This window comes from Cibotium barometz, chromosome 11 (assembly GCF_041138505.1).
Source record: "Cibotium barometz isolate CiBa-2024 chromosome 11, ASM4113850v1, whole genome shotgun sequence".
Taxonomy (NCBI): Eukaryota; Viridiplantae; Streptophyta; class Polypodiopsida; order Cyatheales; family Cibotiaceae; genus Cibotium; species Cibotium barometz.
This window is the reverse complement of record NC_141056.1, coordinates 49,785,502-49,807,634: the sequence shown is the minus strand read 5'-3', so window position 1 is coordinate 49,807,634 and position 22,133 is coordinate 49,785,502. Positions and strand designations below refer to the sequence as shown.

The following is a 22,133-nucleotide window of genomic DNA, read 5'->3' as shown; positions in this document are numbered from 1 at the left end:
GGTGATTGGTTTTCATGCACATGAGTGGCACATCAACCCTCCACCGGCCAAGGTGGCCAAAGAGAGACTATGGCAGCTATGGATGTGGGAGAGCCGCAAGTCTCTAGAGAGTGGACATGGTATCCAGAAGACGGAGAAGAGTCACCTGATACCCCCTTCTTTGCCTACACTGCACAACTGGACTACAGGATTTAGATGAGGTGGAGTGCGCTCCAATAGCAGCAGCACATGGGCAATCCCAAGGCCTCCCACCACATTTTCTCGCAGATTTTTGGAAGCGGCTATGGGACAACTTTCAACCGCGGAAGGTTACCCTTTTCATGTGGCAACTGGCACACAAGAGCTTAGTCGTTGCCACTTGGTTGGCCAATGGGGCCAAACCAAAAGTATGTCTAAGGTGTGGCCATCCCCAAGAGTCTCAAAGTCACTTTTTTGGGATTGCCCAAAGACCCAACAAGTCTGGCAGAGGTTCCTATCCATCTTCTCTATGGATCGAGCTCCCGCCCATATTGTTATGTGGGGCACGGTTGCTTGGGCCACTAAGGCCGTGATCATCATACTGTATGAGAAGGAAGGTGGGGGACTAGCCCTTCAAGCCCTGCACCTCTGTATTTCCACAATGCCAGTTTCAGCTCCACCTATTGACCATTGGACCCTAGGTTCTAGCCAGAAATGGGAGATTTGCAGTAGTATAGCCACGTAGCATATATGGAGAGCTCCATGCGACGAAGCCATCGAAGTCACCCGTCAGTGGGGACAACTTCAGGGCGGCTCAGACCGCAATGTGGAAGCGTCGAGAGGCCCTCCTCAAGATCTAGCGACATGGTCCCTTTCTTACAAATATTGGTGGCAAGCCCACTTGGCATTACAAACCACTTGTGTGGTTATTTCCCCCTCCCCCCATCATATGAGATAGCCTTCTCCTAATGCATTCTCCCCTTTGTTCATATTGATTCGTGTTTCCCTTTGGAGACGGATTTGTACTTAGCCATTTCGGCTGTTTTTTCTATACCTAATAGAAGGATCTTTTTCCCAGAAAAAAATAATAAAGCTTTGTAAAGGGTTAATCCGGGAGCTGCTAAAGTGAGCCAACAAAATGTGCTATCAACTTTTAAAGCATGGCACCACTTTTAACATTACTACAAAGAATATTAAAGTAAATTAATTGCATCTTTAAATCACATCAAACCCACATTAACTACATTTAACAAATGACAGATCAAATTAAAAAATTGTAAACAAAAATATTTTAACCCTTGGACTATTAACATATGACCAAACAACCTGTAATATTTTTACATTGGTTCAAACCTCAACTCATTAAGGTGGTGTATGTGATCATTCCTTGAAGGGCTCAAATAAAATCTACATTTCCACATAAAGAGATTGGAACAGCATATTTACTATTTTTTTCCAAAGCCTGATCCTTTTTGAAGGGTATATCCAAAGACAAAAATGCAATGTTCTAAGCAATGGCGTAGGCTAGAACAAGGAAAACATCTCAAAGAAAACAAAATCCACTTTTGGAGTTTTCAAGGAATCCCCACACCCAATGACATGACTCTTGCCACTTGGACTAGCTCTATTTGATGACCATGTTCTGCTCTTGTCATCCCATAAGGGTGAGACACCATTTCATTACAATCTGTGTACATAGAGTCTGCATGCCAGGACCAAGCTCTCCTTATGTGCCTTTAATTAAGAGTCAATTTAAGCCCCCTCTAAAAACACAAGCCAATGGAGGGAAGGTCACTCAAGCTGCTTTGGCAGTGTAATCATTGCCAGGATTAGTGAAAAAGATGGTCGAAGTTCCTTTTTTCCCAAATATATTATTATGAATCAAAAGGTTTTCAACCCTTTGTCGAAAATTACAAATTTCCAAAGATCTTCAATGATAATAGGGCACATGTACCTCATATCCCACAGGCTTCAAAGCCTACACCTCCAGTCCAGCATGAGGTGGATAGGCCTATCAAAAGCAGACATCTGCCATCTTGAACAGTTTTCTGCACTCCACTTTCTGAGGACGCGACATGTCATCCAGATGCGTAGCTACCGGAAATCCATGCTCTGGACAAATGCTTTGACGGTAGCCCACTCTGGCTGAGCATGGCTTGACATGAACTGTATACTAGTAAGCAGCAATGATAACTTGCATGTGCCCACAGCACATCCAGAGTTTTAAAGGACTAAGCAGAGAATCCAGGCTTTAGCTCCGTGCCATGCATAACAGAGTTTTTCTTAAGTGGGAATACCTCATAATCACATGTTTTATTTCCATTTTTTTCAAGTGTAATAACTGTACCCCTCCACATTCTTAGTACATCAACGATGTTGGATTAACTGGGGGTTGAAGAAGCTAAATAATTCAAAAGCAGCTAGAAATATGTAACTCTCAACAAAAAAACTCGAGCCATTTCTCGAATGCTGATACTCTAAGCGTATTTCCATTTTGTCAGCTCCATCTTCATTAGTAGATCCTTGATCTGTGCCTCCATACTGAGCTTCATCTTCTGGTAATCAAGCTGAGCCCTCTCAAGGGATTGCAACTCCTCAAACCTCTTGCTTCTCTTCTCTTCTGCTTCATTAAGCCTCAACTTTGCACACTTGCAAGCATAATCCTCCTCAATCTTCTCCTGTTTGACAGAAATGATGCGCTGGAGTCCACTTGCCTCTTGGTGAGCTTCATCTGCACGTACTTGGAACATCTTTGCCTCTGCTTGCTTAAAACGTACTACGCTCTCTATGTCTTCAATCTCAGCCCTTTTACGGGCTCTGTCATACTGAAGCTCTGCTGTTTCAGTCCTCTTTTCTGCAAGATCTCTGTCGTATGCCTGGAGTGCTACGTGAGCTTTACCCATGCCAGCAAGTTTGTTATCGACACCAGAAGCCACTTGGAAGGTGGCTTCCCGGGCACTTGCTATTCGGTCAGGAGCCTCATTTGGCTTTGAGGGAGGCCGTTTGTTGGCACCTGTGCTACCTCCATCCAGCTCAGCATTGCCCTCTACAGCAAACAAGAACAAATTGACAACCAATAAGAACAAATATACACAGTACACTCAGACATTAACTACAACAATCAAGAGAAAACTTACACTTAACTGAATGTCAGGTTTTCTCAAACTTCAGTCAAGAGAACGTTCACAAGCAAGCCGCCCAAGGAGTTGATGATCCAGCGTAGGTTAGACAGGTTATCGTGTGTAAGTGCAGAGAAGAAATGCAGCCACGACCACAAGAGACCTGACCATGGCAATGTCCATGGGGTCCGATGGCCAGGGCAACAGGGATCCCGAGGATGCTTGATATGAGAGGGCAAGTGTGAAATCTTTGAAAAGATAACATGCATGTACATCAAGAGCATAGAAAGGACGGGTAGAAAATTCTTTATACTATGCCATGGCTTATTTCTTATTTTCTCCCTGACGAGGTCCTGGGGTATAGAATGGCCCATTATATCCACAAGCACCTTGCCTCACAAACGAAAGGGACATTTCCAAGGTAGCATACGGCTTAATTTCGTATCCTCAAAACTCCTGTAGAAGAAAAATCCTGCCCAGTGCAACTAGATTTTCAAGTGGGAGTTTTCATTCAGATAGGAAAGATCTATCTAGGTAAAGAGTTTACGTGCTTGAAACAACATCCTTCTAGTATAGATCCTTATCCTAGCTTAGTAAGAAAACCTGCTTTCTCAGTTCAATAGCATGATAGATAGCAAAGCTGGGTACAAAATAGACCCTAAACTTTGAGAAGGGGAAAAAAAGAAAATGTTTTCCACCATAGGAAGGATGTGATGGTTTACATGCACTGATGGCCCATACTATGGCCCCTTGCATGCAGCTCTATACTTATAACTCCATCTGGCAAGTGGCAATCCCTACATGAGTAAAATTTAGCAGGTTTCCGTTTTGCACCATCTTGCTCTTTCTTAGCAAACCTTCTGCTGCTTTACCTCTATCAAACACGGCTTTACACCACATGGACCCAAGAAAGGTGAATTACAGTTCTCCTACATGTGCACGAGCTTCACAGTTACTTGGGATTGAGGGTGTTCTACTGCAGGTTTGTAACGCACAAAAAACCATCTAATGGATGAGAACAGGGAGCTTTTTTGGACACTAGCCCTAAGTGGAGCATGCCTGTTTTAAGAAACTGATGGTATTGATGTCATCAATGCCTGTTTTAAGAAACTGATGGTATTGATGTCATCGATGCCTGTGCTCCAGCTGCTTGATTTTGAAATCCAGTGCAACATGCAGTTTGGGTCGCCAAGAGCCAATCACCAAATGATTGCATCCAATTCTACATATATACAGCTGAAACCGGCTGCTGTCTTAGTGGGTACCAGGAGGACATAACTAGGACCAAACAATTGAACTAGCAGTAGGAACCCTGTAAGGATTTATTGTCGTATGCCGTACCCTACGGTGAGTCCTAGTCCAGGGACATGTTAGGCACCAGCTAGGTAGGTCAAATATCAAGCCTTAGGTGTCGGTATGTCACTTATCCCACTTGGAGAACAATCGCATGTCCGTCATCCTGGGGTAGTATTCTATACCAAGCATATAGAAGCATTAGGCAGAATAGTCATTAGGGGCTTAGCCCTAGGGCGGCCAGCCTTAGGTAGGCTCCCATATGGGTTGCCCAAGAGCCACAAAGGGCCAGCTATGGGACGGCCATCAAAATAAACCCTGAGTCACACGTGTATGAAAGCGCTTAAACAACATTTTCAGCTTGTCATGAGCATAAATCAACAGGCCGACAGCATATGAGGTGGCTGCCTTGAGTTTTAAAACTTCCCAGGCCTATTTTGGATATTGTTGAAGCCTTAATTTAATGCAGAGGACTCAATTTTTTGAAAAGCCCTAAAAATATGTGAGTGTAAGAGCATGAATTTGATAGATTTCACCTTATCTCTGGAATGCCCTAATTTTGCTGATGTGGCAGCCTGCAGGAACAACCGACGTGGGTGTGCGAAGGGCTGACGACGTCGAAAAGCAGGGAGAGCAACAGGAGGCAGCAAAGGGCGGCTGTGACTGTGGCTACCAGGTGTGGTAAAGAATGCTGCCAACAGAGGCAGGCTAGGCACAACTACACCGATGGCACTAGGAGGCAGCGGAGGCCGACTCACAGGGCACACGGGTGGCTACTACTCAGGTGGCAATGCTGATGGTCAGCACAGACCGGCGCACTAGCAGTAGATTTGCGCACAACTGATGATGTCGGTGATGGGCTCCCGAGTGCTGATGATCAGCTGTGGAACCCTAAAATCATAAAAACCCCAACACAGCAAAAACCCTAAAATGGCTAACCCTAACTCTGATACCAATTGTCGGTTAGGGTTACACAGGTACAAGCCTAATCTATGGTGGATCAAAGAGATCCATGGTGTGAGTGTGTGCACAAAGAGAGAGATGGGGAGAGAGAATAATCAAAGAGAGCAAGTATTGCATGACTCAATGATGATTAGATTGATTGATAGATTTGATGATATCACCACATACAATGCTTTTGTAGGCTTGAAGCCTTATCTCTTGACCCATACAAATATCACTCTAATAAGTGGATGCCACATGGCACACTTATCTTATCCACTTATAAGAGTGTGTTCACACACTACTAGAACAATAACCCTTGTAGGAGCTATACACACACACACACACACACAAAGAGAGGTTCACACACAAGGGGACACACACACACACGAGACTCCAAATACTAACATCGCCTATCCAAAGCACAACCTACACCAAGCATGCTAACAAGTCTAGAAGAGATGTCAAGTACAAGGAGGGGGATTGGGTGTGGATCAAGATCATGAAGCAACACTTGAAGCAAGTTGGCAACCGTTGTCCCAAGCTCTCTTTCCAAAGCTTTGGCCCATTTTCCATTGTGAAGAAGATTAGTGATGTCTCCACCATGAAGTTGAAGTTACCAAACAGTTGCACTATGCATGATGTCTTCCACATCTCATGGTTGAAGCTCATGTTGGACCATCTTTGCATGAGGTCCGGATGAGCAACAGCCTAAAGTGGTTGACGAGGCAGAAGTAATCGAGCCCGAGAAAATTCTCCTCCACAAGTAGAAGCATGGTTCTAGTTGAAGACTCAGACAGTTCTACAACAATTTCAAGGATCGAGGCACTAATGAAGCTATTTGGCTCAACGAGGAGTTTTTCCAAGAGTATCCCAAGATTTTGGCAGACTATACTTGGAAGCCATGCAGTTGTCGTCAAGCTAAAGCACAGAAGGGAATGCCACATGCACCCATGCACTGAGGTGCTATGTGACACACCAGTGCTACACTTGTACAGCAGTAGAACCCTCTAGGGATTTATTTTGTCATATGTTGTGAGCCCTAATCCAAGGACATGTCAAGCACAAGCTACATAGGTCACATATGAAGCCTAAGGTGTTGATAGGTGTCACTTAACCCACTTGAAGAATAGTCGCATGTCGATCTTCCTAGGGTAGTAGGTCTATAACAAGGATGTAGAAGCATTAGGTAGCATAGGCAGTAAGGGCCTAGGCTTAGCCTTAGGGCCAGTTGCCCAAGAGCCACAAAGGGCCAGCCATGGGCCCTAGGCCCAATGGCCAGCATGATGGCAGAAGCCACACAAGTATGAAAGCACCTGCATAAAACCTTGTCGTGGGCATAAATCAACAGGCCAACAACATATGAAGTGGCCGACTTGATGTGGGTGTGCATATATTAGCCACCCTCAGCCCATTCGTTTAAGCATCTTACTCTTTCATAATTCAGCAGTGAACAAAACAGTAAACATGTGCGCCTAAGTCCCAAGAATTTTACATTCATATCTTCAGCAGAGCACCCTCAGTGTGCTACAGTCCAAGGCAGTTAGAAGTCGTCTTTAGCATTCAGCCATCAGTCCCGCATTCCCTCAGCAGATCTGGGTATGCTTATTGGCTCCTGAAGTGGCTTCAAAAGTGCCTTCAGACCGCATGATGGTTTGGTCTTCTTCATCCTTGCGTTTGGTATTCCACAGTCAACCGTCGTTAGTAAGTTATAGGTAACGTTTGCATTGTAAAGAAGTTCTCCAAAGCAATAAAAGAAAATACTTCTACTAGCACGAGGGACCCTTAAGTGGGTAGTTGGGACCCCATGTGGTGTCGACTCTCGATCTTCAATCTCTATGGCTCTATCTCCTTGTTCAAGAATTAAAGTGGATTGCTTAAACTCACACAAACATAAAGGCAAAAAGAAGGCCTTGCCAGCTACATGCTACAATGAGAATGCATTTGTGGCAAAGAAGAAGGGTGGCAAGCAAGGAAGCAAAAGGGGCAAGGCCAAGGCAAAGATAAGAGATAGTCCAACGGAGGTTCTATTAGCATTCATGGTGCCAAGAGTGGAGCATGTGCAAAGAGAGAGATGGAGGTTCAAGCCATGATGAGTTGGAGCACAGAGATAGAGAGATATAGAGATAGAGAGGAAGAGAGAGAGAGTGTCACGTGCATCTGTAAGTTCAGCGGGGCGTGCCGTGACAGACTCAACCACCTTTCCAAGAGATAAAGATATAGAGAGAGGGGAATAGGAATCTTGCACAATACACCACATCGAGCGGCGAACATGCCCCGTCCCCTTCTGGAATTTATTCAAGAACAATCCCTGGGCACGTTGGCCAGGATCAATACAATCAATGAATACAAAAGCAAACAAATATGCCAATGTAGAATCCCTAAGTCGTAGTCAGTGTCGAGGCACGAGATCTCTGATGCCGAGCACACCACAGGGATGACCCACAAGAATCTCTCACCGGGCTAGTACCGGATCTAAAATCCAAATCCAAATCCAAATCCAAGTCCAAGTCCAGGTCCAAGTCCAAGTCCAAGTCCAAGTCCAGGTCCAAATTCCAGATCCAAGTCCAAGTCCAAGCTCTATGTCCAAGTTCCATATGTTCAAGTCCAAGCTCTATGTCCAAGTTCCATGTTCCATGTTCATGCTCTATGTCCAAGTTCCATGTTCATGTCCAAGGCAGTTGTTGACAATGGCGCAGCTCTGTCCTTGTCAGCGACGGCTTTGTGGGCAATGGCCAGCAAATATTGGTAGCTAGCTTTTGTTCAATGGGCTGCAGCTAGGTGTATCCTGTGGTGGCCAAGTAGAATTGGTGGCGGCTAGGCACAAAAGGTGGCGACGGGATACAAAGGGTAGCGATTCTAGCGCAGGCCGACTGGCTACAGCGTTGGTTGCACGGGCTGGCTGGATGGCTGCACAGAGGAGCTGAGCGCTGTCAGAGCTGATTGCTGACGAGGCTGGCTGAGCCGTTGGCGGGGTTGGTGGGGTTGCGCTGTTGGCGGGCAGCGCTGGCTGAGACAGAGTACTGGCACTAAGAGCGCCTAAGGTTGGCGCCAATGTTGGCTGTTGGCGCTAGATGGCGATATCTAGCGCTGGCTGGTGTTAGACCAAAGTCACAAGTAGAAGAAAAGGGGCACAAGCGGCTGCAAGTGCTGGTGAAGGAACCGGCTGCAGGTGACGGCACACAACTTCTGCAGCAGGTGGTGACAGCGATGGCTTTAATGGTGTGGTACTGTACAAGTATCGCAGCCAATGGGGAGTAACGCCTACAGCAGGTGGCTCTTGATGGCGTCTGGCACTTAGTAGGCAGCAGCAACAAGAAGTGCTAGTTGCAGGTAGTGATTCAAAAAGGTGCGCAGGTGGCGCAGCCAAACAGCAGGTGACTATGGCTTTGTTAGCATAGAAAACACAATCAGGCGGAGCTGGTGGCGCACAGGTGTAGCACGGAAAGATGGCTCCGGTTCTTAATCCTTCTTTATCTAGTTGCACTCTAGGATTAGTCCTAAGATTAGCATATACATGTGCATGCACATGACATCCCCCTCTGCTAAACTTGATGTACCTCTTCATGGTATGGGACATCAAGGTAGAGGTATGATGTATTTCATTTATTATTCATGTGTGCATCCCTGGGCTCGGGGGTGGTTGGGTGGTTGGGTTTATGCCTGATTTATGCATGTTTATGCATAACAATTATCTAGAGAGATCTTAGGGTTTTAACATTGGTATCAGAGCAATCTCTATTTAATTGTTGATTTTTTTAGTAAATTTTAATATTTACTAATAAAATGTTATTTTGTTGATTTGTGTTGATGAATTGCACGTGGATCATCGATATGGTGATTGGAACGTGTGTTACTACAATTCAATGAACGAATCGACGTTGCGGGGGAATTCCGTGAGTTAATGCTATTTTTTCCTATTTTTTATGGTTAAAATCAAGCATTAATAGAATTTTTTACAAAAATACCATATAGTTTATGGTGGATATTTTTGATAGAATGGATTCTCTCAATTTCTAGAATTTTTAGAAATTTTTTCTAATTTTTTAGGAATTTTTTTTAAGCATTTTTTTGATTTAAAATGTATTTTTATACATTTTTTGCGGGTTTTTTCCACGGGAATGCGATCAAATTTCTGTCAATTTTCTACTGAAATTCAGTAGGGGACAGCGTGTTGATGCATGCTCTCCCGTGTGCGTGGGACTCTCTCCGCTTCTCAAATCTGATTTTTCCTTCTTTTTTCCGTGAGAAAATCTCTTAAAGATGATTTTTTTTTAACATTAATCATAATTAATATTAATTATGATTTAAAAAAGTTTAATTAAAAACTTTAATCATGAATTAAAGTTAATCTCTCTGATTAAGAGAGAGAGAGAGGAGATGGGAGGAGAAAGAATGAAATGGAGAGGAAAGGGAGAAGAGAGAGTCCCTCTCTCTCACAGTTCTTCTACGCGCAAGCGACGGGAGGGGGAGGCTGCGCAGCAGCAGGTGGAAAAAAAAGCGCCTCCCCCCTGAAAAAAATTAAAAGCTTAAAAGCCTATTAAAGTTTTTTTTTATTTTTATTTTTAAAAAAAATAAGCTTTTTATTATTTTAAAAAAAACTTTTGGAGATTTTTCAAGAAAAAAAGCTTGGAAAAAAAGCCAAAAAAATTGGAATTTGAGAAAAAAAAATTCTTTGAAAATTTCTAGAAATTTCTTCTTGAAAATTTTTGGCTTTTCATCTTCCGGAAAACCTTTGGCTCTCCGTTTTCCCGAAACCTTTTGGCTTTCCGAATTCTGGAAAAACTTTTGACCTTTCGTATTTCGGAAACCGTTGACCTTTCACATTCTGATTTTTTTTTATCTTTTCATTTTCCCAAAACTTTTGGCTTTCCGTATTCCGGGAAAACCGTTGAAATTCCGAAATTTTTTGACCGTTCGTATTCTAAATACGTTCGGGGTAATTTAAAAATTTCAAAAAATTCCTGAAAATTAGTGAAAATTAGACAAAGGTTATTTTAAATTTCGGAAAAATGTAGGGTTGGTGTTTGGCATGTGGTGTGTCCATTCGGGCGCCCGTGACCATTCAAATTTCTTTGAAAATATATTTTTTGACCCAAAAAATTAGAAAAATCCATTAAAATTATAAATTTTCATTGGATTTGAGAATTGTCGGGCGGAATTGAAAATGTCGTGAACGATGGGATTCTCAAGAAAAATTAGGAATATTCTGAAATTATTTTTAAAAATCCTAAAAATTGGTATTTTTTAAATATCAATGGTATTTTGACAAATTAAATTACTAAATTTTTTTTGAAAAAATATAGGTTTGGAATGCCATAAGATAGGTTTGGTGAAATTCAAAATTATTATATTTTGAGGTCCTAGAAAATTAGAGAAAATTAGAAAAAAATCATGATAAATTCTTTTTCTCGAGAATTTAATATTTTCGAGGATTATTTAATGTTGAAGTACGTTTTCTCGTGCTAACATTAGATAGATGCGGATTATTTGCATATTATTAATACGATTATACCTCGTATTAATGGATATTTATGTTTGGATTAATTCTAAACGATGTATTCATGATTTTTTATCATTTTTTAGCCATTCTTTTTGGACATGTTCCTTAATTTCTTTTGATGGCTATAATTTACGTTCAAAGTGTGTTTCACCTTTGACACTTTTCCATGATAATTTATTTTGCACTTATTTAAGTGTGGTTTGTGCTTAATTTCTTAAGCCTCTATCATGGATTAGTTGATCGGTTTGTTTTGGTGGATTTTTATTGGATGTTTTCCAAGTTTTATATGGACTCATCAGGTTCTGCCTAGATCACTTATGTCTAGGGTTTTCTTATTGAGTGCTACACACATGTGTTTCACTTTCTTACTTTGGAGTTTTATTTGAACAACACAACGTTCATATACTCCGGATTGATGAGTTGGCCACCAATTTTAATGCTTCTTTTGGCATGATTTATGTCCATTAGATGGTATGCATTGATTTTTATGATCAACTATGGTTTTTATGGATCTAAGGAGCTTCTATGCTTTTATCCATGGTTTTATAAGGATCTTTTGATCTTTTGGATAATTTCATGTGCCTTGAAGGTAGCATTTGCCTTCGTTTTTTGCACATAATTTTGGAGTATATTTCTTATACTCTTGTATATATTCCAACTCGGATACTTAGTTGCTTATATATCTAGGTGAGTTATTTTTCTACCCTAACTTTATTGTGTTTTTGGTAGTTATCATTAGTAAGGCGCCAATAATTCAATTTCTTTTCTAAATGATGTACTCAGAAGGAGTTATTCCTTGATGTAGTCTCAAGTATATAGAGACAGGTTTAGTATGTGAAAAGTCTGGATAAGGCCATCTTATTCCTTTTATACAGGATTTTATTCATATTTTCCTAGACGGCATACTAGGGAGTTTCAAATTGTTAAGGTATGTATGGGTGGTATCATGGTGGTATGGGACGCTAGTGATCCCTCACATATATTATCTTATGGGATAACTTGGGCTCAAGATTGTTGCTTTGCTTACATCACTTAGCATGTTGACCTCAACATTCAAAGACAATCTTATTTTCTAAATTCACTAGAAGTTATATTGTGAGCATTCTCTAGATAAATTTCTTTTATCTATAGCCTGCATGTTTTGATGAGGGAAATTTCATCGGCATTTTCACTTGTTGAAATCTCTTTCTTTAGAGTTCAAACAAGTTTATCTTGTTGTGTTCGGATAAGGAAATTTGGATTCTTCCTTTGTTGGCATTTCTTTCTCTAGTTCCGTACTTTAGGTGATCTATATAGTCAACCTGATTGTTTACGGATGGACATATGTTACTCATCGAGACGTTGATGACTCTCTATGTTGATATGGGTAACTCGAGACGTCGATTATTCCATATGCAAATGTGGGTATGTCGGGGCGCCGATGAATCCCTGGTTTCTGCTGTTAATGCCATGCTTTCCTACTTTATTCCGAAAGGTTTACAATGAGAACCCCTCATGGTCCGGAGTGTTGCTTGCATTGCCCAGGGCTCTTGATGCCTTGCTAGGCCTTACCCTCACCTAGGCGAGTCTTTGGTGTTGCGGTCGATGGGTGACGCGTGCACCTCTTCTAGGCTACACGGCCACAAGGAGGGACCACTCTTGGTCCGGAGAGCTGCACGCAGCAGCTTGCATGGCCCAAGGCTCTTGGTGCCTCTCCTAGGACTTACCCTCACCCATGCGAAGAACTGGGTGTTTCCCTTGGGGTCATGGGTCTTTTGGTGCCGTCTTTGGCCTTACGCTCACCCACATGCCCGATGTTTGCCACCATCATTACATCTTCCGGGTTGGTTACCGTACCGTAGCTCGATGGTCTTTGTGGTTTGCCACCATCATTACATATTCCGGGTTGGTTACCGTACCGTAGCTCAGTGGTCTTTGTGGTTTGCCGCCATCATTACATATTCCGGGCTGGTTACCGTACCATAGCTCAGTGGTCTTTGTGGTTTGCCACCATCATTACATATTCCGGGTTGGTTACTGTACCATAGCTCAGTGGTCTTGGTAAAGGTTTGTTGCTCATCTTTGCGCTTACAAGTTCCCCAAATGATTGGCTTGGCAGCTTGCATTCTGCTCTTACTCTTGGGCACCACACCAACACGACGTTCCATTCCGCCACATCCAATTTCTTAGCATAAGCAAACCCGGCCCCATAACCGGCGCTGTTTTTGCATGCATGGCCCCTTTGCTTCCTTCTTTCCTTGACCTTTGAGTGGCTACCAGCCCGTGGTCCCCATCTGAGGTGCTGCCGGTCTCTAAAGTGCCACTTTATCACATTGCTTGCCTTGCTATTTTCTTCAAAGCATCACCTTCCCTTGGTGGTTACTCTCATGAGATCTCAAGCCCACTGTTCTTCTTTGCTTGAAGTGCTGTCAGCCCCACCAGGATCAAGTTGCATGCATCTCTGATCAGCTTGAGTGCATTTGGACCTCTTGGGCCCGTGCCAACATCTTTAGCTGGAGTTGCACCCAGAAACCTTACCTCACATGGAACCCAACTGTCCACTGGCCTCATGGCGAATCAGCCAACTTTGGAATCTCTTCGAACGGACCACGCGGCCTCAAAAAACTGATCATTTTTCATATATAGCATGTCCCCAGATTCCATCGTTCGGGCCCCCGTAGAGAACTGCGTTGTTTCGGGACGTCTCGCGTCGGCAGCTCAGGGTCCCGGCGGGTTCGACCAACCACACCATCATGTGCCTTGCTTCCCACTGCTTGAGATAGGTATAAGCAACCATGGGCAAAATCCTTCATCTTGAGGCTCAAATCTCAGCCGGCAACTTTCGTGCTGTTCGGCTCGTGGCCGTCACATAGTCACAACCCAACTTGCCGTTTTTGCCATTTTTGACGTTTCTGCCGTTCTTGCCGTCCTGGCATCACACCCCACATGGGCTTCCAAAACGAACCATGCTCTGATACCAAGTGTCACAAGCCCAGGCGGAGCGGGACTCGGACATCTAGCCGCGAGCGGCCTTCCACCAACCATGCATCATGACTCGGCTCCACAGGCCCGTCAAGCGCGTCTCACGCGTTTTCCTTGCTGGTCTCACCGTTCACTTGCCTTCATGCCTAGCCGGCTCCACGGCCTAGACTCAAGACTTGCCTTCCATCCATGATCCGCCGGCCTAGCCGCGTCTCGTCGGCACGGCACAACATGGCTCGCCAACTCGCCAGGCTGTCGTTCCCACCGTTTCAGTCCCGTTTCCACGTTCCGGCAATCTGACCGTCAAGGCAAGGAGGGCACCCCCCCGGAGGCACTAGGCACCACGAAACCTCACTCGCAATGCGGGAGGCCTCACGTGCCTACTTGGTGCGTGAATGCTTCTACGTGTGCCTAACATGGGTCCGTGCTACGCCGTTCCCTTGCACCTCATCCTCATAAAGATGCATATTCCTTGGCACGGGCTAGCATAACCCCAAGGCACCAAGGGCCTTGGAAAGTATTCCCACCTCACAGCAACACTCACTCAATTGACACAGGCCCCCTTCCCTGGCGATACCCTTAGGTTGGTAAGGTTGGGGGGTACCTGCCAGCCAAAGCTAAGCTGTTTGATACCCCGGGTCTCTTACACCCGCACCAAATAACTGTCAGGCTTAACAGGGTAGAGCAAAAGCTGGTGCAAGTCCGCAAGGAGCTCAAACCTCGCACTTACAGAGTGAAGGCTGGTGATACTATTCATGTAGGTGGACTTGTGAGGTTAGATGTGGTGCAATCTTCTGCATTCTCTTTATCTTGTTTGGAGCCCATCCCCACAGTATAAGTATGTATTTACATATTCATGTATGTATGAACGACTGTACACTCGTACAACCCATATGTTTCCTACATACATGAGAAGTTCTTCGCACTAGATATTCACCAAAGCATGCTCTTTTCTTTGAAGGATATTAAATTCCATGGTGCCTAGGGTGGCTCATAGCAAGTAATACAAGTCATGATTGAGACGAAAGAAAATTAACACTCAATAAATTGCTAAGCAAGACAATAATATCACTAATCACAATAATCAACTCATAATGCTTCACATTAATCAATAGTCAAGTACAACCATTTATAGCTCCAATGGGCTTACATGCACCACATAAAGATGCCACACCACCTGCCAGGCAATTGGCCTACAATGTGTCCACATCTAGACTGCATTAACTCCACTGCATATCCATCCAAGTCAACATTCTAGAGCTCATTCATGATGTAACTTGAAATTTTCCTTTCACCACTTTACAATTGACACCCAAATCTAATCTCCCATTCACACATACACAAGGACTATGCTCCCCCTCAATGAAAAAACGTCGTCCATCACAATGTTTTTAACAAAGGGCCCCTCCTAGAATCTGCATCCGAACGTCGTGACCCTCGCCCCTTCCCTTATCTCCTCTTCTCTAAGGCTCTTTCTGCATTTTCTATTAGAATCTATATAAATTCCCTCTAAAAATCCAAAATTTTGGCCACAATCCACTATCCAAGCCCCCTTTTGAGGCAACCATTATATGTTACACGAGTGGGAATCTTAGACGGAGAAAATTCCCATTAAAAACTTTTGCCCAAACTTTCTAAATCTTGCCAAAACTTGAAAAAACATTGTGCACCAGAGCTTGATAGACCAAAAAGGTGTAAATAACAATGCAAGGTTATGGAACTTAGACCTGATAAAGAGAAAACCTCACCATTGAAAAATCGCAACATGCTCCTTCGAACTTCTGCAGTATCAACCTTGTTTTCAAGTTTTTGTAGCATTTCTTCTGCTTTCCAGCATAACTGCTTTCCTCTCATGTCTTGACTTCCATGGAAAATCCTTCTAACACAATCCACCTCCCTTGTAAGAGATTCAGCACCCCAGCTATCAGCACATTTGTGGAACACTTCCTTTACGAACCCAAATAACTCAGAATGGTGATCACAGGCGACACACCGAAACTGCATCTCAGTAGTCCCTGCTGCACCTTGAATACTTTGAACAGGTGCAATGTAAGACAACCTCAGGCCACAATCTGTGTGACACCAATGCATGCAAACATCGCAACCAACCCAGCGACAAGTGTTGTTATCAGAGTCAAATTTAAAGCACACCACACACATGCAATCATGACAAAAACCACTCTTTTGAGAGCAAATCCTGCATTCGCATCCATTCACAGGCAATGACTGCTGGCAAGTGATATTCCGACAGCGAGTCTGCACAAAAATCTCTGTTAATACCTTGTAAGTATGTGATTTGGCACCCTCTTTGACAAAATCCTGCATCCCTGTCTTGAATGCAACAAGAATCTCCAACTGTGTTTGGTGTGCATGTAAGAGGGTATGTTCTGTCAAGTCTGTCCTCCTCCTGATTTTATCTTGGAGAGTTATGAACTCGTCTCTCTTATCATAGCTACCGAGCACTTCCTTTGCCAAGCCTTTTAGACCCTCAAGGAAGCTGTCTGGTAGTTCCTGCATCTTCTGTGCCATGACTTCAACTGGCTCTGTTGCGATCTCGTGCAGCCCAATTATCTCACTGAGCAGATTTCTCCCTCCAATCACATCATCATCTCTTACAGAGCTATACCTTTTAGCAGGAGATGCAGAGCAATCTCCTTCCCTTTCCCTCGCCCATTGTGCTTGTGGTTCTGACTGAGTTTCTCGAGCAGCTGGCTGGTTAGATGCAAACCAAGCTGCCTCTTGCTGATGCAATCTAACCGGAAAATCCTTTGTACTGCCTTGCTTTCCAGCTTCTTCAAGATCTTGCGAGCTGGAATCTAAGATCTTTGGGGCCACCTGAAGTTTCTGTCCAAAATAGTGCCTTCTATGTGAGACATGATTGCTTCCAGAACTTCTGTTACTCCCAGTAACAGAAGGAAAGCTCTGCATGTTTCCATTCTGTAGAATCCGTTGGTAGAGGGGAATTCCACGTCTATGCTTTGACCTGTCATGAGATAAACTTGTGAATCCAAGAGTACCATTTGACATTTGCTCATTCCCACTCACAGTTTGCCAGCTCCTCTGAGACAACTGTTCATTACCTTGGGATAGTTGCCTGCTTCCTCCACAAGAAAGCTCCTGATTTTCTAGAGAAGTGCAGTTAAGAGAGCAGCTTGGATTATGTATAAAGGAAAGGGACTGTGAAAACGACACAGAAGTAGTGAAACCGTCTGAGTTTGTGCGGTTCTGAGATTGAGAAAGGTTCTGAGTCTGGGTCTGCGTGTGTGCCAGTGACTGAAAACTCCTTTCTGGTTCCGCAGGACCTGCAGCATGTGGAGGATTAGAACCTGCTGCTGCTGCCATGGATGTGCCTGGAAGTGCCAAAGAGAGCTGAAGAGACTCCATCTTTAGCTTCTTCTGCTTGTGGCCATAGCCAGAATGGTCCCTCACCCCCTCACCAAAGCCGCCTAAACCATGTTGACTCTTTATTGCTTGCATGCTGCCGGCTCTCTGAAGGTGTTCTCCACTTTCAAACTCCTCATTCAAACCACTTTGGCTTCCTATGGTATGACCCTTCAGCTCAGACCCTTCACCCTTAGCTCCAGCAGGTTTTGTAAAAAGGGATAATGTCAACTCTTTGCTTGGATCGAGACCTTTATCCACACAGTCCTGCATTGCATGCTTCTCCTTCTCCAAAGTTCTTTCATCTGGAAAATCCAGTGTCAACCCTCCTTTCGAATTTTCACAGCTCTCCAAAGCTATCGAGGTGGATGCTATGCCATCTGTGCAATGAACCTCAGGAGCTCTTTTCTCTTTGTTGGTTACCCAGTGTTTTTCTTGCATGTCTTCCATCATCTTAGGTTCTCCAAGCTCGCCTAAGCTGTTAAACTCACCTGGAACTTCATGGATTGCAACCCCATCTCTATTTTTCTCTCTCTCCACTTCCGAAGCTTCTTGATTCATTCCGTCACAAGCTTCCTCTCCTACAGGGGCTTCATTATGTCTATTCTTATCCTCCTCCTCCACTCCTATATCTACAGCTCTTGCTTTGAATTTGATGGTGTATGGCTCTTCAGATTCTTCCACAGCCAAGTTCCCCTCTGGCTCCAGCTGACATTCTTCTATTTCAACCTTCTCTGCCTGATTAGAAGATGAACCTGGCATGGGTGGATCTTCCAATTGATCTGATTCCCTCTCCACTGACTGCAGTACTTTGGCATCAGCATTCTTAGGACAAACCCCTTCATCATCTTCTCCTTCATCCCTAGCTTCCCTATCCAGATTGATACCATTCTTTGCCTCGTCTACCTCCTGTTTTTCAACTGAACAAACCTTTTGTTTGCCAGCCTCTTCAAGCTTATCCCCACAATCCTCTCGCTGGACACGTTTATTGGCCAGCTCCTCTCGCCTCCCTCTGTCTCTGTCTGATCGAACTCTTTTGGCAATGTGAGAGAATTTGAAGGGAAAATCATGGCTGTTTTCCCTCCACTCTTCATGAGGGCTATTGGCTTGTGATGAATTGCTATCTTTCACATCATCCAGTCCCCCTCCAGAAGCTTTTGAGGATGATCTCCTGCTCCACGTCCTTGTATCCATCTCGCCTGAGCTCACTCCATGCTCTGGCTCTCTAGCAGTGTGACCCTTTGAGTTTGGCAAAAATGTGTCCAACAGCTCCTCCATTTCTGTCAAGTCCCTCCATGTTTTGAATGCTTGCTTGACAGGAAGCCTTTGTTCGTCCCCAGCAATCTTCTCCTTTGGCAGAGTTCTTGTGCCATCCTTTTCCAGACCATAATCTCTCCTTGGGCAGCCTTTTGCAGGAATCTTTGCTTCATTTCTGTTCACAACACAAGACCCTATTTGGAGATCATTTGCATCCCTTGTTGTAGCACTATGCTCTTCTTGCGAGCCAGGAGAGCCTTTCCAAAACAAATCTCCTCCTACACCACTGTCGTTCCCACCGCCATCACTGCCACTCTTCTTGTCAAATCGTGAGCCCTTCCTGGCAGCTCTAGAAACCACCATTCCTGCATGATCACTTCCTTCTCTCAAGAGTGAGTTGTTACTGTGTTCGGGAGTTGCCTGCCTGCGATGGTGATCATTTCCACGGCTTCTCCTGCCAACAGACACTCTCGTTGTGTTAAACCTGTCCAGGCTCTCTCTGTCAGAATCTGGGACCTTCCGTGTGCCATCAGATCTCTCCCTCTCTGATGCGAGTGACTTTATGGAGATGTATTTCTCATATCCAGGAGCCTTTCTGAGCGAGCTGCTGCGGCCTCTTTCCGAACTCTCATCGCAGGCATCGTCCTTCTCACAGCTACTTGCGCCAAAGCATTTGCTTCCCAAGCCCCGCCACGGCTTTTGCTCTTGAGTCTCTGCATACTCATCATCCTTGGCGTCTTGGTCGTCGACCAAAGCCCTAACACTTGAAGAAAACCCGGCATCATTGGCTCGCTCGCGCGATGAAGATGGAGGGGGAGGTGCAGGGGTCCGGTTATGATCTATGCGGCGGCTGCTGGCGCCTCTGCCACTGTTAAGGGGCCGATCGACATCGCTTCTGAAACCCTTGAAGCTGTGGGAGGGGCTACTGCTGCAAGAGTCCATGGAAGCGGAGAGCGAAAGGGGTGGAAGGCCAGAGTGGGGGGGGGGGGGGGGTGCGAGGGCACGGGTCCGGGTCCGGGTCCGGGGGGGGCTTCAGAGAGGGGAAGCCATGGAAGAAGAAGAAAGTGGAGCTTCTGGGCAGAAAATGGCTATGGCCGGAGGCTGGCAGAGGGTATTTCGTCAACGCTTAAACGCTCCCGTCAACGAATCAATTGTTTATGTCCATGTCATCCGCCACGTCATCTTTCTATATACAATTGCGCCAGTCAAATGAAGTACGACAAGCCGCCCAATACGCGACCGGTCATTTACCTCGTTCCCACCAAACCTTCCCATTATCTGCACGAGGCCTTTGAAGTCATATGTGCACGACCTCATACACAAGTTACAACCAATACCAACAATTTGTCATCCGCCACTATGCATCCAAAACAATTTTGTGTGTAGGAGGGGTCTCTGAGGCTAGGATACCTTCTCATTGTCTTCACGAGGCCTTTGAAGATGCATCTCCAACTTCCAAGTCTATATGCATGGCCTCATATATAACCAATACCAACAGCAATTTTCATTGCCATTTGTCCTCCTACAGTAACAATGTCATCGCCGCTATGCATCCGAAACAATTTTGTTTTCTACACGTGTATAAGAGGGGGTTGAGTGCCACATAGGATATCTCCTAAGATGGACAAGATGAGGGTTATGCTTCACCACCTCTAAAATCATCTTCTCAACCTTTTGCAAAGAAGCTTTCCCACATACCCCTAAGATGGACAAGGTGGGGGTTATGGTTCACCACCTCTAAAATCCTCTTCTCAACCTCTTTTGCGAAGAAGTTTTGTTATAAATTATAAGAATTGTTGCCTCATGGGCTTAGCACAACGGTAGCGCCCTTGCCTAGGTAGAGGATTCAACTCCATCCTTGTGGTATATGTAATTCCATGCCCTCTCTCGCAACCACACAATACACACACACACACATATATATATAAGATCTTCTTTTTGCTCTCAAAACCTCCTCCACTCCTTTCTACTAGAGGTCTTCTAAGGAGTTTACATCCTTTGAAAATCCTCCATCATTGTATCCTTCACAAAGCCTTCCATCAATGTATCTTACTAGGTTACCAGCATGAGATCCATGTGACCCACGGGTAAGTTCTTGCTTTTTTTTGGAATTTAGCATGTCATGGGGGTAAGAGTTTTTTACCCACTCAATATTAATATTACAAACTCGCGAAATATTTATGAGAAGTCCATAAAGTCAATGTGTGTGTGTGTGTGTGTGTGTGTGTGTGTGTGTGTGTGTGTGTGTGTTTAATTTTCTTTTATATGTATATGTATATTTATATTTATACTCATATCAGTATTTATACTTATTTACTTATTTATGAATTTTAAATATTATTTTATTTTTACCACATTCTAAGAATTTAGCCACATTTAAATATGTAAATTTTGTAATTTCAAGTATTCATGAGTTGAATTCAATTGCACAAAGGTCTTGGAGTGATGAGATGCCCAAAGTCAAAAGTTCCTTTAATTCAAAGTCACATAAAGCCAAAAAGGAAGAAGAAATGTCCTTTCATTTATGAAAATATATTTCATTGTCCCCAAGGTGGTAGCCTAGTGGATAGAGCTTCACCATCTCACACATTAGTCAAGTCATCACTACATCATTTGGGCATTTCCACCACATCAATGAAACGATCTTGTTTGTGGCAATAGTGTGCTATGCTTGTCATTCAAGCTTGATGCTTTAGATCAAGGACGGTGGCTTCCATGGACAAAAAGTATGTATACACACACACACACACACACACACATATATATATATTCCATTACTTATGTTGGTCTAAATGTTAAATGTTGGTCTCAAAGTATATATGTATGTCATTACTTATGTTGGTCTAAATGTTAAATGTTAGTCTCAAAGTATATATGTATGTCATTACTTATGTTGGTCTAAATGTTAAATGTTGGTCTCAAAGTATATATGTATGTCATTACTTATGTTGGTTTAAATGTTAAATCATAAAACTGCATTCAACGAAATTATTCATATGCCAAGAAACATTCCACAATAGATGAAGATTTTTCGTGTGTGGTAACAATTATACCTTGTGCCATTAAAAGCAACAAAGAATGCATGTGTGTGCGATCTGTATTCTGCGTGCGTGCACTTGGGGGTGTGTAGGTGCATGCACTTACACAAGAGGGCACAGTTAAAAGCAAAAAAGAGGTATTTGTGCATGCACTTACACAAGAGGGCACAGTTAAAAGCAAAAAAGATGTATTTGTGCATGTGTGCATGTGTGTGTGTGTGTGTGTGTGTGCACACGTGCGTGTGCGTGTGCGTGTGCATGTGCATGTGCATGTGCGTATGCATGTGCACATGCGTGTGCGTGTGCGTGTGCATGTGCGGCCATACACATTTGATATAAGACATGAATTAAGCAGGCTTACTCCACATTTTCTTTACAATGTTACAAGGATACATTATCACTACAAATAAAGGGATGGATCACTAGGCATGTGAAGTATGAGTTACATCCTTACCTCTATCAGCAAAGTATTACCTAACATAGATGGCTTTGCTTGTTGTAGAGCAAGGGGGGTTTACATTCTCCATTGTAGTAGTGAAGCTAGCTAATGCTTGCTTCTTCACAACATCAAAATGCATAAGACAACTTTGATTGCTATCGTCCTTTTTCATAAAATGGCCAAAGGACATCTCAAGTGCTTAATCTAAAACACCGTCTATTTCTATCTTTCAAATAAGTGAG

At 43.8% G+C, this 22,133-nt stretch overlaps 1 protein-coding gene across 1 annotated transcript; it reads right to left on the bottom strand.

The window, feature by feature from the left end:
• Nucleotides 1-1,794: 1,794 nt before the first annotated feature.
• Nucleotides 1,795-19,541, bottom strand: LOC147634286 (uncharacterized). Its single transcript, XM_086805415.1, has 2 exons — nt 15,525-19,541; nt 1,795-3,004 (listed from the first exon to the last, which is right to left on the bottom strand). The coding sequence occupies exons 1-2, from the start codon at nt 19,354-19,356 to the stop codon at nt 2,436-2,438; spliced, it is 4,401 nt and encodes a 1,466-aa protein (XP_086661541.1). The 5' UTR covers nt 19,357-19,541; the 3' UTR covers nt 1,795-2,435.
• Between the last annotated feature and the right edge of the window lie 2,592 nt (nt 19,542-22,133).